The following is an 18928-nucleotide window of genomic DNA, read 5'->3' as shown; positions in this document are numbered from 1 at the left end:
TTTCCAAATTTTTAGTTAATTAACAAAAAGAAAAAGAAAACTTAAAGTTTTTTAATATTAAACATTAGCTCTCCTTAAATTACAATAAATTTAGTATAATGGTTTTATGTTTGATTTTATATTGTCTATGTATTTTGTATTTTTAATTTAGTTTATAGTTATATTTAGTAAATGATACTTATTATTGATAATTTCAAATAAATTATGTATATTTTTTTTTTTAATTTTCAATAAAATTTATTGATTTTTGTTTGTGGGAAATAATACTTAAAAATAAATTGTCAATATGTAATTTGTAGTTACTTAATTTTTTTTATATATATACATTTTTTTTATATTATTGCTATTAGATAAATACTCATGTAATTAAATAATAAATATTTAATACAAATTTTTTGTAGTACAATTTAAATTAGTATACAATTTATTATAATATAGAAATATTCTATTATATTAAGATAAAATAGAAAAAAAACTGTAGAAATTTTTAATATTTATTAATTTTCATAATAACTAAATTATTTTTTAATTATCAACTTATGAATATACAATTTTACTGAAGTAAATCATTTTAAATCAATTTCTAAAATAAAAAAAAAAACTTTGCAAAATTTTATATAAATTATTCAAAAAGGTTTAAAATTCTTACAAGAAAAAGTTTGAATTCTTAATTAAATTTTTTTAGAAACTTTCAAATTTTTTTTCTATACTTATGTGAAAATTATGATTTTTGCACATATACTTATGTGAAAAATTTAAGCAGGAATAGTAATAATAAATTATTTTAAATATAAACATACCTAATTGATTTAATTGCAATTGAACATTTAGTAATATGCGAATTAATCTATGTTTTATAACCTAATTTATCAGCAATCCTGATAAAACCCTATAGTCCTGATAGGGGAAAAAATTCAATTTCTATTTTAACATTTATTCAATTTCGAGGAAAATAAAGCAAAAAAAAATTTAATAAAAAACAGGACCTGAAGGAGATATTTAAAACAAAAATACTCCAAAAAAGTAAAGCAAAAAATGAAATTAAAATGCTAAACACTTATAATATTTTTGAATTTTCGCGTTTAATATACTAAGAAAACCTTGAAAGAAAATATTTTTTTACTATAATACATAATATGTATAATGTTTTTATTAAAATTTAATATTGGTATTAGATGAATTCTGAAAATAATAATAAACTAGAAATTATTATAAATATTTTGCAAAGTTTAAAATTTTTCAATTAAAATAATAATATTTAATTATTTTAATGGTACCTTATTTCTGTAATATCAAAATATCTAAATAACTAAATGATGAATATTTAGTATATTTAAAAATATGCTTCAGTAATAAATTGAGATTACTTAAAATATATTCAACAATATTACTGAAATTGAAAAAATTCATATTATTGAAATATTCTCCCATTTCAATTTAAATTATCTAATTAATTTTGAAAAACAAAATAAAGAAACAGTTTTAGTTTAATTTATCGAAATTTAGTGTATTCCAATTTTAAAAATCTATTATTAATTCTCGTTATTTAAAATTAATATTTATGATAAACCTGTAAAATAATTAGAATATATTTCCATTTCAGTAATAGTGTTTGTCTATAAAACATCTTCAAACTTAGGGCAATCAATGACTATAAATATTATAAAAACCTAATGTGCATTTATTGTAAAATGAAAAAAAAAAAGTGAAACAAAATAATAAAATCCGTAAATCTGAATCTCATTTAGGCAGTAAAGAAAGATAAAAAGACTTTTATATATTTTTTTTTTTTGTGTTTTATAACTCTTAAGAATTTTCATGCTGCCAAGATATTCACTGCCAGTTTCTAGAATTACGGTAGTGTAAGTTTTTTTTATTAATTATATTTTAATTTTTTTTTTATATATATATATTTTTTTTAATACTTAATATCATAAGGAAAATATAAAATGTAAAAATTTTGTAATTTGCTGCCTGTGCCTTTCTGTGCAATTTAGTTAATTATCCATATTTGAAATGAAATAAAAATTCAAATAAATAATTATTTAAGACTTTAAGTTAAATATAATAGTAATAATAATGTTTGTCTTATTATATAAAAATATAGATATATAATATATGTATATATGTATATGGATATGAAAATATTTATAAGCTATATGATTATATATTAATAAATAAGATAATTAGATTAAAAAATAAAAAAAAGAAAATAACAACAAAATGCAAGAGGACTTCCACATTGTAATTTTATAAATTAAAAAAAAATTCTAATAATTATTTTTTTTTAAGATGTAATATATTTATTTGCATATAAATTTGGATATTTTTAATTTGCTCTTAAATAAAATTTGTTAATTATAGTAAAATAAAACACTTTTTTTAATGAAATAGTTTTTCATATAAATTTAATTGGTAGCCCTTTATTATAACCGTACGAACATATGTTCGAAGGGTGTACTAAATTTTCGTTTGTAACGCTAAGAAATAATGCTCGAAGATATGGACTCAAGTGTATGTTTTTGATCAGCGTCGAATTCTGAGTTGATTTAGCTTTGTCTGTCCGTCCGTCCGTCTGTCCCAACAATAACTCAAAAACTAATTGAGCTAAGTTTACCAAATTTTCACAAATGATTTATTGTAGTAAGTGCCAGAAATTATTTATTACAGTTCTGGTATCTGCCATACAACTTCAAAAGTTATTTCACTATATCTCAGAAACTATAAAAGCTATAGTATTGAAATTTCACACAAACGAATATATTAGTAAGGCCCATGTGTTTGATAAAATTCGTTAAAATTTCTTGACTCTTTCCGGTATCTGCAATACAACTTCAATAGTAGTTTGGCACACACAGTATTTTGAAAAACACTGTACTAAAATTTTGTATAAGTTAATATGGTAATACGGCAATTTAAAGTCATAGAATAGTTAGTTATGGCATAACTGTCCCATAGTCAGTTATGGCATATTTAGTCGCACATAAGACAATTAATACGGGTATCACAGAGCGGTCAAGGTCAACTATATTTTTCTCGTTTAAATCAAATTTATCTTGTCTTGAAAAACATATTGCAAACTAAGGAACTTTTTATGGCATGGGTCATATAGATTTTAGAAATTTTATTTTTTAAATATGTTTATTGGTTTATAAAGAAAAAATTGTTATTAAAATATACATAAATCGACTTTTATCCTTTTTTTTAAAGAGGAATATTTGAATAAGTTTACAAAATTCTTTTGTGGATTAATAATTCTTTTTTAGATGTTTAGAATATCTGAGAAGGAATAAAGATATAGGGTCTTCAGCAACTACGAGATATAGATCTGCTTTTCGGTTTTGATCGGAAATTTCAAGTCGTTATTCAATTAATTTTAAAAATAAATTATTGCAATACCTAAAATTATTTTTAATATTATTTTTATTTATCGAATTGTGTTCAAATATTAGCCTTACAATCTATTAAGATGGACGTTCTGAGTTGCACAAGTTGGGAAATTAAATATTTTTTAGTGCTTTTACAAAATATTTTCACCATTTAAAATTTTATTTACGAATTTTTATACAAATGTTGAATATTAAACTTTACAATTATTTTTAAATTGAAGAAGTAAAATGAATGAATTGATAATCGCTATTGTGTACTAAGGTTTTAGTTTAAGATGAGCTGAAAATATGAATTCAAGAGCAATTCAAACTACAGGTATAGAATAAAAAGCAAACAAGTAAGAGGGGTATTTTTGAAAATGCAGTTAAGCTAAAAGCTCTGCATTTAGTTTGTATATGAAACTATAAAAACTTTGCACTTCTAAGCTTAAGAAATGCATTTTCAAAATTTTCAAAACTCAATACTATCATAGATACAGCAAAACATTGCTTTTAATATTAATTAAGTAAATAACTTAAATTCTGTTGACAAAATTCTCCCTCTGCTTTTAATTCTCTCAACCACCTTTTTTATAATTTCTGATGAAAAATGTCTGGCCTCAAAATAGAATTGTCTCTAATTTCAAAACTAAGGATCTCTAAACGTATAATAATTTTTGTAAAGAGATGAACACTTGAAAATTTCTTTAATATTTTTGGTTTTATTCTTTTACAATAACATTGTGAATGCTTATTTTTTGGGTGCACTGTACTTATAAGGGCGCTAGTGAAGGATTCTTTTTGAACGCAAGAAAATATTTCTTTTATATTATAATAAAAAATAAATTTTATTTTTCTTTTTTACTTAAATAAACGTTAAACAAAATATGTAACAACAGTAAATAACATTTACATATAACAATAACGATAAATTTATTAATAACATCCAATAACAATATAAAAATATTCAAAATTTTTAAATACTATTTCAATTTTTGAAGTTAATTCAATAAAAAAGTAAAAACAATATAGAAAAGAATATGTATATGTATAAAACGATAAAAAATCATTATGATTAAGTTTGCATTTTCAGAAAAACATTTTTTCAATATAAAAAAATGGTAAAAAGTCAAACTTAAAAAAAAAAATTAATTATTCTTCAACAAGCGCACTCTCTTCTTCTGCTTGATTACCATTAAGTTGTGGTTCTACATTTTCTTCATTAACAATATTTTGAACTTCTTCTAATTTTTTGGCTGTTATGTCGACTTCTTGTCTAGCAATTTCAGCTAGTTCAGCTGCTTGACTCGCTAAGGCAGCTTCTTCTTCATCTTTAGCATTCTTTTCAAATTCAGCTAAACGACGTAATTCTTCTTCTTTTTGTTTTTGTTCTTCTAACAGTCTTTGTTCTTCAGCAATTCTATCTGCTTCAGCTTTTTCAGGATCAACAGTCTCTTCTTGGCTAGTTTCTTCAGCTGGTTTTGTGTCTTGAGCATCTTCAGTTGCACTAGGAGTTTCATTAGCAACATCTTCGCTTTCAGCAGGAGCTTGTGGTTCTGCTTCAGCAACTGGTTCGGCTTCAGCGGCAGCAGCTTCCGCTTCTGCGGCGGCCTTTGCTTCAGCTTCAGCAATGGCTTTTGCTTCAGCCTCGGCAGCTGCTTGAGCTTCAGCTTCGGCGGCAGCTTTAGCTTGCGCTTCTGCTTCAGCGGCTGCTTTAGCTTCAGCTTCGGCTGCTGCCTTAGCCTCGGCTTCAGCAGCAGCTTTGGCCTCAGCTTCAGCAGCTGCTTTAGCCTCGGCTTCGGCAGCTGCTTTAGCTTCTGCTTCAGCAGCAGCCTTAGCTTCAGCCTCGGCAGCTGCTTTAGCTTGTTCTTCGGCAGCAGCTTTAGCTTCTGCTTCGGCTGCTGCTTTTGCTGCCGCTTCAGCAGCGGCATTTGCTTCAGCTTCAGCGGCAGCTCTAGCTTCAGCTTCAGCTTCAGCGGCGGCTTTTGCTTCGGCAGCTGCCCTAGCTTCTGCTTCTGCTGCAGCTCTAGCCTTAGACTCTGCTTCAGCAGCGAGTTTAGCTTTAGCTTCTGCTGCGGCAGCGGCTTTAGCTTGTGCTTCAGCAGCTGCGATTCTTGCAGCTTCTTCTGCTTGTTTTCTTTGTTTTTCTAATCTAGCTTCATCGTGTCTGAAAAGGAAAATAGAAAATTTGGACATATTCATTTTTGTTTTTATATTATTATTCAGATTGTAATGAAGAAATTACTTAATAGCATTTTAAGTTAAGATAATTATAGACGTGCAGATTTTTAGCAAAAAAAATAATTTCAAATCTAATTTTGTAATTTCGGATCTTGGTGATAGTAGTGTCGCAAGGTACATTAGTAGGGGAACGCCCCAAGGTGGGGTGATTTCGCCACTTTTGTGGCTTGTTGTTATGAACGAGGTTCTACTGCAACTTGAAGAAAGGCGAGTGAAGGCAGTGGCATACGCTGACGACCTAGTAATCCTGGTTTCCGGCTTTGACCTTCCAACAATCAGTGGGGTTTTGGAAGGATCTCTAAATGTGGTGAGCTCTTGGGCTAAAAGATGTGGCCTTGGAGTGAACCCAGCCAAGACGGAACTTGTACTTTTTACGACTAAGACAAAAATCCCGAGCTTTGGACTGCCCCGATTGGGTGGTTTGCGGCTCAGTTTGAGTCCGGCAGTTAAGTATTTGGGAGTCATACTCGACTCTAAACTTAACTGGAAGCTTAACGTGCAAGAGAGGGTGAACAGGGCCTGTACGGCACTTTACACCTGCAAAAAGATGGTCGGCAGGAGGTGGGGGCTGAAACCTAGAATGGTTTTATGGTTATACACGGCCATTGTACGACCTATATTAACTTACGGTTCACTCGTGTGGTGGCCGGCGTTGGGGAAAGCTTACAACTGTACCAAGATCGGTAGGGTACAGAGGGCTGCATGCATAAGCATTACGGGGGCATTGAGATCGACGCCCACGGACGCTATGGATGTACTCCTCCATTTGCTTCCACCAGACATCCATATTAAGAATCTGGCCGCGGCAAGCGCCGTTAGACTCAGAGAAGCTGAGTGCTGGCACGAAAGGCCGTATGGCCACGGCAATGTCCTTCAGTCACTACCGGACGGAGTGGTTGCGGATGCTACAGACTATTGCATCCCTAGACTTGAGCTTGACAAGAAGTTTCGGGTTGAGCTTCCGTCTCGCGGGCAGTGGAAAAGAAATCTTCCACTGCAAGGCTTTGATGTTGCTCTCTTCACTGACGGTTCCAAGGATAGGAATGGGGTCGGTGCTGGAGTATTTTCGGAGACTCAGAACATATCGGAGTCATATCGCCTTCCCAACGGATCGAGCGTGTTCCAGGCGGAAGTATTCGCCATATGGAAGGCATGCGAAATCCTGGGAAGGGATTTGGTTGTGGCCCGGGAGGTCGCAATTGTGACGGATAGTCAGGCTGCGATTCTGGCTCTAAATTCGCCAAAGATATTCTCAAAGTTGGTAGGGCTTTGCTACGATGAGCTGACGAGATTGTGCAGTCATCATAGTATCACCTTACTCTGGGTTCCGGGACATAGGAACATACCAGGAAACGAGCGGGCTGACGAGCTGGCCAGATGTGGGTCGGCATTGGACGGCTCCAGGGCCGAGCGAGTTCTTGTCCCTATAAACACCATCAAAACTGATATATACCGCTTCCAAGTGGCATGTGCGGACCGCAGGTGGAGGGGCCTGAGCACATGTGCAACGGCTAGGAAGACGTGGCCGAAATACGACCATAAGAAATCAATGAGCCTCCTGGCGATGCCTCGACCGGACATAGCTAAGTTAGTGGCTGTGTACACGGGGCATTGGCCTGTGGGGGATCATGCAGCTAGGCTGGGAATTCCCTTTAATACGTCATGCCGCAGTTGTCGGGAGATAGACAAAAAAGAGACGCTTTTTCACTATCTCTGCGAGTGTCCGGCTCTTCAAAGGGCCAGGTTGTTGTCATTTGGGGAAACGGACATAATGGAACTGGGGAACATTTCTAATAAAAGTATCGGGGACGTAAATAGGTTCCTTAAAAGAACGGGGTGGCTCTGATCGCTGGCCCTGGACCAACGTACTTTGACAACCGGGTTTCACGAGGCGGTGGTAGCAAAACGGCACGTCGGTGCTAATTGGGGTGTTGGCCAGTCGGGTCGCACCGGCCACTCTAACCAACCAACCAACCAATTTTGTAATTTGAATTATAAATTACTTTTATGCTAAAATTTTGAAATATAAATTATTATTAATTGAAATTAAATTGAATGCAAGACTTCATGCCTTATTATTATTTTTAATGAATATACACAGCATATACAACGTAAGCACATACGGCTACGCCAGGACGATAAACAGCTATAATTAGAATGTAATAAGCTTTTATATAATGCAAAAAAAGGAAATGTTTTTTTAATTTTATGTAGCGAGCATAATATACATAGACTTTAATTATTTTCAAGCTACTTTACAAGCATTTATCAAAAATTAATTCTGTGGCAATCACAATCGGTCGTTCAAACATCTCTAAGGCCTAATAAATAATGTACTTTATAAAGATATATTGAGCATTACCGCATAAAATAATAATAAAATTTTATTAGTTTTTTGTATATAATAAAACTAATTTACTATGTAAAAATTATTATGTGATTAATTTTATTTAACACTGTACACATGTAGATTAAACACGTAAAATATTTTATGTTAAAAAAATATTATGCTAAAATTTAAAATCGTGTGGGAATAAGCAACGTCAAAAAACAATGTCGCTTTATATTACAAAAAAAAAAAAAAAAAACTGATAAATCTTTCTTTAATGAATAATTATGTATGAGCATTAAAAACAAAATAAAATAATAATAACTTATATCCGAAAAACAAAAATTAGAAAATATTTAAAATATTATACTTTTCAGCAATATTTCAAATAGAAGGAAACATTAAGAACAAACAAACAAACAAACAAGAAAAAAAAAATATATTATAAATTCCGATTATTTGCCAAAAATTTCAATTAAAATTTTGATACGCTACAATAACTTAATTTTCTTATTTTTCATATAGAAAAATTTTTAGTTAATCTTCTATATAGAAAGTATCTATATCAACGTCATATAAAAATTAGAAAAAATACATTTTATTATTTTGTGGTATAAAGTCTAAAATCCAAAGAAAATGAAAAATTCAATAGAATATTTTTGAATACGTTTGAATATTGTATAAGTAGATAGAGTAACTAAGTAGTTTTAATTTAATATTAAAATTTAGCTATACTTATTTATCTTCTATTTCTATATAGAAGAAGCCCATGTAAAATTTAATTTTAAATTTTAAAATTTTTTTATATATTTACATATTACAATACTTTTTGTTTCTCTTGGCGCTTTGGATTTTTAAGTTCAAGGATTTTAGAAAATATTTCACAAGGTATTATAATATATGTACCCATCTATGTATACCCTTACCCTTTAAGAATTGCAATAATTTATCATTGATAATTAAAAATATAATTTATTTATGATATAAAAAAATATTGTTTATTTGTTTGGTATGCACATAAAATTTAGATTTGCTATTTTTATAGAATTATTTGTTTATTTTTTCTTTTTGGGAAAATTGTCAATATTATTTCTGTGGAAAAATTGTCAATTAAATATAATTATAAAATAAAAAATGTAATTTTTAAAAATATTTATAATTAAATTCAAAATAAGACCACAAATGCTGTGAACTTTTTATTATTATCGAATTTGGGTTGCAACAAATTAAAAAATAATAATTTTTGATTATTAAAATATTGATGAATTTTTGTTAGTGGTTAAAATTTTGCAGCAATCTAGGCGCATTGCCAAATATAAGAATATTGTAAAATGCAAGTTAATCAAGGCCTCGCAATTCAAATAATCGATATACAATTTAAATATTTTTGTTTTATTGATCTACTTAATATATTTAATATTTTTTCTTTACAGCTATTCGAATAATTTCTAATATAAAGGCATACAAGTAAGTTTTGAGAAGAAATTCTTTTAATTTTTCTTTTCATACTAAAATATTTGAACAAAATAAATATTGAAATGAATTACGTACATATATATATATATATTTAATATTTTTTAATTTTATTTTTAATTTCTTGCAAATTTTTTAATTATTTGAATATTTTTCAAATTTTTGGTTAAATGACATTCGAGAAATTGAAATGTTTGCACATTTCAAATTTATTATTAATTATTTATATTTGTTTGAATTATGTAGTTTTTTGCTTTGTTATTTAATAATTTAATATTATTTTATATTATACATTTTCCAATTATTTATATAGTTCATGTTATTGCGTCCATCGCAAATCATACATAATTGGTGTATTATTCCAGATTCAATAGAGAAAGCATAAGAAAAATTAAAAAGTGAAAGACTTTTGAATAAAGTTTTCTCTCTCGTTTAAAAACAAATCTCTGTGTTTATTAACGAAATGGTGTGCTTAGCTGATCCAAATCAGATTTTGGATCAAATATGATGACCTATTCTGAGCACAAATTTATTAAAATTTCATGAAGGAAATTACTCATAGCAAAAACTATCATAAATAGAAAAAATTACAGAAATTTCCACCACTATAATTTAAGATTTTTTAATACTGGACTTAATAAAACTGTGTTTTAATCAGAAGCTCAAACAAAATTAAATCCAAAATTATTTCAAATCAATTTTGCTAAGACAATATTATAGAGTAAATTTCATTAAAATTTTTTAAATTATCAAATATCGAATCTTACATTTTTAAAATTATTAATAATTGGAATCTTTTTTTGTATATTTGCAATTAAAACTAAATTAAATTTAAGTATGTTCTTTATTGAGATTACACTGAGAATTATACTGAGAAAAATTTGAAGTAAATTTGATATTTTTTTAAACAGAACCGACGTAAACTATATTCGAAATCACGACAACCATAATTTATGGCTAATTTTCACACAAATGTATTTCGTATTCCCTAATTTTTTTTATTTTGAATATAATTTAAATAAAAAAAAATCTGTTTTAGAAAATATATTGTTTTTAAATTAATTCTTTTTTTGAGTCATTTATGAAAACAAAATAATTGAGTTAGAATGAAAAAAAATTCTGAAAGGACTACAATAATTTTGTATACATATATTCTTTCATCAAATTTAAAATATTTTTCAAGGAATTGAGAAAAATTGTATGTTTAGCACAGTAAAAATAAATTACTTCTCATTTGGCAATATTTTAATTTGAATATCGATAAACTTATGTTAATCAAAACATTTTTTATTCAGCTACATTTTGCTTTGAAAAATATAAAATTGCTATAGCCAATTACAACCTTAATTACAACATTCATTTATCAAAATTGGATTTTGAATGAAGTTGCTATACATTATATCCCGTTTAGTTTTGTTTTATTCTTATATTTGAAATAATTGTAGCGCATATTTTACTTTAAAAAGTATTGAAATAAGTTTATATCATATAAAAATAAAAATTAAATCTACTTTGAATAAAAATATTACGTGTTATCAATATTTTATTTACAAAACACAAATTTGATCTTCGAAATGGTTAAATCACCACTTTAGATATGCATTTTTTTTCAGTGTATTTGAAATAATTTTAATATTTTCGAAACTTTTATTTACTGTTATTGCTTATGAAATTTAATGTTAATATTACCAATTTTTATTTAAGTATACAAACAAATTCATGAAATTTTAAATATTTTCTGCTTATAAATCATTTTTAAGCAATTAAAATTGAATTTTTGAAAGTAAAATTCTTTGAGACAAAAGAACAAGAAAATTAACAATTTTTATTTTTTTTTTTAATTTTATTTTAAAATTGAAACTAATTTTGTTTTTTCTATTCTTTTGAAAATTATATTTTAATTACACTTATTTTTAGAATAAAAAATTTTGTTTTACATCAAAAAAATACCAAAAAATAAAAAAGCATTATGAATTTAAACGTTGCATGGCATAAAACAAAAATATTAAATGAGGCTTTATGAAATTTTTCCCCTTGAAAAATTTTTTGTGTTTCTTTACATACTATGCATATCATAAAATAATATTTTAAATTTTATAGAATTTCTAAAGACATTATTATAAAAATTTTTGATTTTAAATTGAATTAAATTCAAAATAAACTTATTAAGAAAAAATTGTGTAGGAGAAAATCAAAAGTAAACTATTCTACTTTTCGAAAAAAGAAATGAGATTATCACGTCATAAGAATTTGCGTTGAAAACGGAATAGAATTCTATTTTAGAATTATATCAATGTCAAATAATTACTATGAGAAAAATGAATTTGAAATTTGCATGTAGCTATTCCCAAAATCAAATTATTCCAGGGAAAAAGTTGAATGAAAATTAAAAACAAAATCAATAGAATATTTTTGTATTGAAAATACAATTTCCAAAATACCTACTTCATTAGGAGTTATCAAGCTAAAACTATTAATATAAACTTGAAAGTCTTTTAAAACTTGGTAGGGTATTTAGAGATTTTACTGCTTATAGCCAGACTTTTTAGTATTCTGTAAATGTTTTTTTTTTTTTTTTTGCGTCTTAATTCATTTGTTCACTTTTTGTTGGAGAAAACACCAAAAATTTTGTTTTTTTCCAAAAACTTTTAAAGTACCGCAAGTTTCTTCTCGTTTTCTCTTACACATTAGTTGTAGAAACAATTTATAGTTTATTCCATATAATATTCTTTTTGTTAATTCCATATAATTAATATAATTTTCTTTCTACCAAATTTTTTGGAATTTGTTTACTTGAATTTTAAGATACTAAAATCTCAAAAATCGCTTGGAATTTATAGAGCATTATACTCGTATTATTTAATATGGTCCTGATCGTCTATCTCGCTATTTTACTGGGAAAGTGAGAGAAATGTGATTAACTACTCGTATCATATACTATTGTGTAATAAAATTTTCGAGGGAGTATTGTGTATCTAATTTTTTTCTAAAATGTATACAAAATCTATTCACTTTGTTTTTGAAAGTGAGGCGTCCAGTCGATAATTTGAATTGAATCCAGTCGATGAAGAGAATTCTGATTTGAAAGTGAATAAAATGGCGAGATACACGATCAGGCTGGTAATAATAAATTGCAATTTTTTGAGAAATCTTAATAACATTTTTAACAATATTAAAAAATTAAATATTTTTGATTAGAATAAATTACAGAAAATTGCTTAGAAAAAAATACATCACTGTTAAGATCATCATTATGAAAATCACCTCTTTTATATTATTTTATATGAGTTTAAATATACATTTTATTTCAAATGCCCCCACCCTTGCAAGAAAGCAATTACGAAATTTATTGAAATTATTTTAATTATTTTAAATTTAATTATTTATTTAAAGGAGAAGATAATTATGTAAACAATTAAATTATAAAAGAAAAATTAAAATTTTTTTTTTCGAAATGGCAATTCAAGGTGAAATAAGCTTCTACAAAATAGGAATTATAAAAATTATTTAGAAATTTTTGTGTTTAATAAGAAGTATAGTATTGAATTAATGATATCATCTGCTTGGTATCATTTCGTTATTGGTATTATACTTGGTATCATACTATATAATATACACATATACATGAAGGTATATATATTTGATTTGAGTAACAATTACAGCCCTATTGTATAGAATCACTAAAATGAAATTTTTTTCCTAAATTTTATTAAATTTACACCGTAATTCTATAAAATAATATGTTTTATGTTATTTTGTGTATTTACGTAAACATTAGATATCCATAATACATGTATATTATATACAAGCATCCGTTATATAACGCGATTAAAATTGAGAATTTGCGTTACTTAAATTGGTTTGTTCAATTGTAAGAATAAAAAATCATACAATTAAAGATTACTATTAAATGCGAAATAAAAATTAAATTAAAAGAAAAGTTTGATTAAATTTTTAATACTAGATGAGATTACAACAATTAATTGCTAAAAAATATTTATCAATATAAATTGAAACGGACCACAAGCAAATTTTAACGAAAATATTGGATGGTATGCAATTTGAATGTTATTTATACTTAAGAGAACGCATATATTCGCTATAACTAATATAGAGGATTTTTGATAATTCAATTCTAATTAAGGTATAATATAAAGCACATTTGATAAATTCAAACTGCAAAATCTACAAAAATAGCATGTTAAAAAATAACAGTTGTGATAATGAAGAACCAACAGAAAAAATGTTGGATATTGAAGAATTACTTAACTAAGTTACAAATCTGTAAAAGTAAAATATTCAGTTTCTTTATGTAAATTTATATGTAGATTTAAGTTATGTTATGTATTTCGATTTGAAATTTAAATATTAAATTAAAAAAAAAAAAATTTTCAAGAATTTTTAATATATTTTTAATTTTTATTAAAAGTATTAAAAATTATTTATATATATATTAAGTATTATTTGCAGTATGGCAAGTTAATCACCAGCATATAATGAAAATTTAAAATTATAAAATCAAACTGAGGTATGATAATAATTGTATGATGTCATACAACAGTCTCATACCCCACCTAGAGAATGATAAAATAGAAAAATAAAATCCTATATGCAATTTTATACGATTTACGTATATTATTTGTGGTATTCCAGTATATTATTTGCATATACACATTATGTATATGTATAAATCTATATGTGAGTATATATTATAAAGGACATTTATATATTCATATATATGTAAAAGTATGCATAAAGGTGAAATTATTATTAAATTTCCATTAAGTAAACTTTTTTTTATTATAAGTAGCTATTTGAGAAATATTTTTAAAAAGTTAATATAAACATTTCTAGTGTCTTGACATGGTGATTATTTATTTTGTTATGTTTTTTTTTTTTTCTTCTTTTATAATATATGTATATGTATATATATATATAACCATTAAAATAGTTTATTATGGATTGGTCATTAACGTTAAAACGTAAATGATCACTTTGTTTGAAGGTTATTTAGATTAAAATAAAATAGATTTTATTTATTTTATGTTTGTTATATACATTATATGTATGTATATATATGTATGTATTTACATATACACCTCGTTTATTTTCAATATTTATGTTTCATTATTTATATTTTATTTTAACAATTTTGTTTTCAGAAATTTTTTTTAATATTATAATGTGAGGCTTATATTTAAATTAAATTATTTTATTTTTTTCTATTATTTTAGAATTTTAAAATTTTGTGATTATAATATTAACTATAAATATATTTGATATATATGTGTGTATGTATAGATGTATATGTATATGTGTGTAGTAGAATTAAACTACATGATATACATATTTGCAGTTGATTGTAATTTTTAATAGAAATCTCTAATAAATTTTTTTGTTTTTGTTTTGAAATTTTTTTTTTTCAAAAAACATTATTTTAAAATAGGATGTGAGGGCGGTATATATAATATGCGTGTATCATCATCACAATCATCAATAATAATCATCGTCATCATCATAATCATCATCATAATCATCATCATAATCATCATCATTATGTATTATTCATAGTATAGTAATGAATTTTATTTATAAACATTCTATATTAAATTTTTTATTTTATATTTATAACAAAAAGCAAAAAATAAAAATGGAATTTAATTTTAACTAAAAAAAAAAACCAAAAAAAAAAATATCAATTGAGTCTGTTTCATTTTAATATCTCTTTGGTATTATATTTTATACACCTGCGACAAATTGAAATGTTTGTGATGAAAGAAAATTAAAAAAGACAAAGAAAAAGAGAAACAAAAATTACAAAAAAAAAAAAAATAAAAATTGATTTTTAACTTACCAAACTTGCATTCCACACACCACACAACACCAAAAACCAATCATTTCAAAAATAATTTTCAAATTTATTTCACTAAATTAATTTTTTTTTTTAATTTCTATTTCTACGTTTTAATAAAAATTGTTGAATTTCAAAAAAAAAAATTAAAAATAACAAAAACAGAATAAAAAAAAAAATTTTTCTCTTCTTGTGCTTGTCCTTTTTTTCTTCTATTCTTGTTTTGTTTTTTTTTTTTTTTTTTTCATTTGTTAGCAAAAATTTAAACAATTGTGAATTTCATTCCACGTTTGATCGCTAATCGTTTCGGATGAAAATTATTTTTTTATTTTACACAAAATTTAAAAATCAAATTTTAATTAATTTTATTTTTGAAAAATAAAATAATTCGTGTATTATAAAAATAAAAATAAATTTTTCAAAAATTTTAATTAAATATTTGAAAAAAAAAAACAAAAAATGTTAATATTAATTGAAAATTTAAAATATTTGAAAATTTTTAACAATTTAAATGACCAATTAAGGTCAACTTCAATTACTTGAAAATTATAATATGATTGAAAAGTGTAAGAAATATAATATTGTTATAAAAACTAAATTATTATATTTTATGAAATTTTGAAAATAATTTATAAAATTTAAATTATTTTAGATTTAGACAATTTTTTTGGATATACGAGTAACAATGTGCACTAGAGAAATAAAGCAGAAAAAATAGTAAATTTTTATTTGAATGCATAAAATGAAAAAAAAAAAAATTGCACGGCCGCCACACTATTTTGCATGAATTTAATGCAAAATTTTTTTTTTTTGTAAGTATAACAGAATATAAAATTTATTTGTTTTTATTTAAACTTTAATTAATTTAGTAGAATTCTGTGATTTTGAAGAATCAAATTTAGAATTATTTATTTAAGTCAATTAATAGTATTAATTGTTATAAAATAAAATTTATAGCCAAAAAAATAACATCTTCTACAAATTAGTAGTTAATAAACTGGCGAATCTAAAATTTTTCCTCAACTACTTTATTTAATTTTAAAATTATATATAGAGAACCATTCAAAATGCTAGCATTTTTCTAATAATACATGTATAATTTAAAATGTTAAAAAATTTCCTTTAATCCGAAAGGATTAGACGCCTTATATGTAGTGAGTATAATATGGTATATTAATTCGTGCGCAAAATATCGTGATTTTCTTGAAAATATGCGTATGTTGCATATGAAATTTTAGATATTTCATTTTAAATGAGGCGTCTCTTTTGGAAATTAAAGGAAATTTTTCATTATTTTAAATTATATTTTTTGAAAAATGTAAACTTTTTAAATTGTTGACTATATAATTTTAAAATTAAATGAGATAGATGAGAAAATTTCAATTGAATAGATAAAACTAAAATGAATTCTAATTAAGAATTTTTAAGGTTTTAAATATTAAATTCAATTTTAGTAAAAAGTTTTTGCTTGTATATGCCAAATTATTCTTATACTTATTTGGATAGAAGAGAAATTCTTAGAATAATTTGATATGTAAAAAAATTTAGAGGTAAGAAAATTTAGATCATATATAAGCAAGAATGAAGAACATGTTTTAATTTTCAAAATTTCAAATGATCTTATGAATATACTGATATTATATAATTTGAATATAGTTATGTGGATTTTACTAATAAATCTATAATATTATATAGTTTTAAAAATAAAATATAACAAATAACGTTGTAAGACAATAATTTTTCCAATATTAGTCATATAAATATTATTGTTAGCAGAATATTGCACCAAGTAGCTTATATCATTAAATAAATAATTATATAAAATTTGAGTTGAAATGGACTAATTTTTCTTCATATATTTCTTCATGATAAACCTCCTAATATTATGGGTAATTAAAATTTGTGTACAAAAATTAATTTATAATTAATAAAAATATAATTTTTTTAGTAAATTTTATTAAATATTAAAATAAATTTTATAAAATACATGTGTGTGCAAATTATATAATAGTATATGAATATTTTTAATTTTAGCTCGACAGCAAATTATCTATATTTCGTTCGTGGTGGATAGGATAATCAATATAACTATCTATAATTGTTGAAGAAGAAAGGAAAAGAAAGGAAAGCTTTAAGGAAAACAGAAGAAGAAGATTTGCGGCCTATATCGCGTAAATTTGAAGAAAAAAAACAATGTTACGAGTACTTTTGTGTAGCATGATGCTAAGTGGTCAAAATAATGATAAATATTAATTTTGATTTTAAATCTATAAGGAAATTGTAAAATTGAATAATTTTATAATTTATTGTTTTTGGTACAACACGAACTAAAATTTTTCTCAAATTTTTTGTAAATATTAATATCAAAACTAACATATTTATTAATTCGAAAGAAAAAGATATTATTACGGAAAAGAGGTCTTGAATACTGTACCCTTAATTTGATAAAACAAAGATAGGGTCTTTAATGAAACAGAAAAAATGTATTCGGCATTACTATCCTTTAAATATTCTAGGGGCATAATATAAAAATAAAATATATATAAATAATATATATAATATATATATTTTATATATTATTATACAAATTATTTCAAAAAAAGAAAAAAATATATTATTTCTGAAAATCTATCAAAAATTAAAGTTAAATTTTATAAAATTTTATAAAATTTTATAAAAGGGTAAGTAAATCAGGATATTTTGATATCTAGATTAAAATTAAGAATATTCTACTAAGTACCGCAGATAATAAAATATAAACTAAGAAGACTACTAAATTTTAAATTTTAAAATTTTCTTTATAGTAAGTATAAGCAAATTTTTTTATTCTAATATACAAAATTATACAACAATTTGTAAATTATTTATTTTGGTCCTATATCTGTTCGGTATACTATTTGAGTATCATATGCAGTCTCTTTTAAATTTAACTTTTAAAAAAAATAATTTGAAAAGTGTCGCCACTAATTTAATTTAAAAATTAACAAGCTATTCGAATATTAATGGAACGCAATAAGGAAGAGAATCATATTGATTCGCAGAGTCCAAATAATTTCCATTAGAAACGATTTTATGCGCTCTATCTGATATATAAATATTCAAGTTCGAGTTTTCTTGTAGTATATCAAATATTTTTAAATTCGGCGTTGTAAAACTCAATAATATTTTTGGTTTAATCATTGAAAAGTTATAAATTTTTATGAATAAACAAAAAAAATTCCCTATATCTCTTGTTAACATAAATGACATAGTTGGCAGTTCTAATTTTTTATATATTAATTTAGCAAATATAATTATAAAACAAATATGTAGACAAGTAATATAAATAATAATTTCTCAAAAAACAATCTATTTTTATATTAAATATATTTTTATTTTATTATTATTCCATAAAATAGTGAAAATTTTTTATTGTTAATTTTAATAGAAAACCTCAATCCTTATATGTACAACGTAAAATGGTTATTAAAAATAAAATATTAAATATGTTTTTTAAATTTAAATTTTTATTTTTATCTGAAACATAAAATCAGTTTATAATTTTTAACACAAATTCACAATTATTATATGTACAATAAAATATATATTAAAATTGTTAAAAATTAAATATATTAAAAATAAAAAGCTTTATATATAAATGAGAGAAAAGTTAATGAGAGCAGCAAT

The 18928-nt window shown here is 24.7% G+C and overlaps 1 protein-coding gene and 1 long non-coding RNA gene across 3 annotated transcripts in view; one reads left to right on the top strand and one right to left on the bottom strand.

Annotated features, from left to right (window-relative positions):
* Positions 1 to 4242: 4242 nt before the first annotated feature.
* LOC129609846 (protein anoxia up-regulated-like) overlaps positions 4243 to 18928 on the bottom strand; it is a 49102-nt gene continuing 34416 nt past the window's right edge. Inside the window, exon 7 of one of the 2 annotated variants that reach the window (XM_055521973.1) lies at positions 4243 to 5535. In XM_055521973.1, coding sequence (XP_055377948.1) covers positions 4521 to 5535 — 1015 coding nt within the window. In that variant the 3' untranslated portion in view covers positions 4243 to 4520. The remainder of the gene's footprint in view (positions 5536 to 18928) is intronic. The other variant, XM_055521972.1, reaches the window with a different exon arrangement.
* Positions 15693 to 18699, top strand: LOC129609847 (uncharacterized). Its single transcript, XR_008697036.1, has 3 exons — positions 15693 to 15828; positions 15915 to 16074; positions 17297 to 18699. It is a non-coding gene; the product is annotated as an uncharacterized LOC129609847 (long non-coding RNA).

Source organism: Condylostylus longicornis, unplaced genomic scaffold, assembly GCF_029603195.1.
Source record: "Condylostylus longicornis isolate FDR11 unplaced genomic scaffold, ASM2960319v2 ptg000040l, whole genome shotgun sequence".
Lineage (NCBI taxonomy): Eukaryota > Metazoa > Arthropoda > Insecta > Diptera > Dolichopodidae > Condylostylus > Condylostylus longicornis.
The sequence above is the reverse complement of the archived record's forward strand: the minus strand, read 5'-3'. Positions and strand labels throughout refer to the sequence as shown.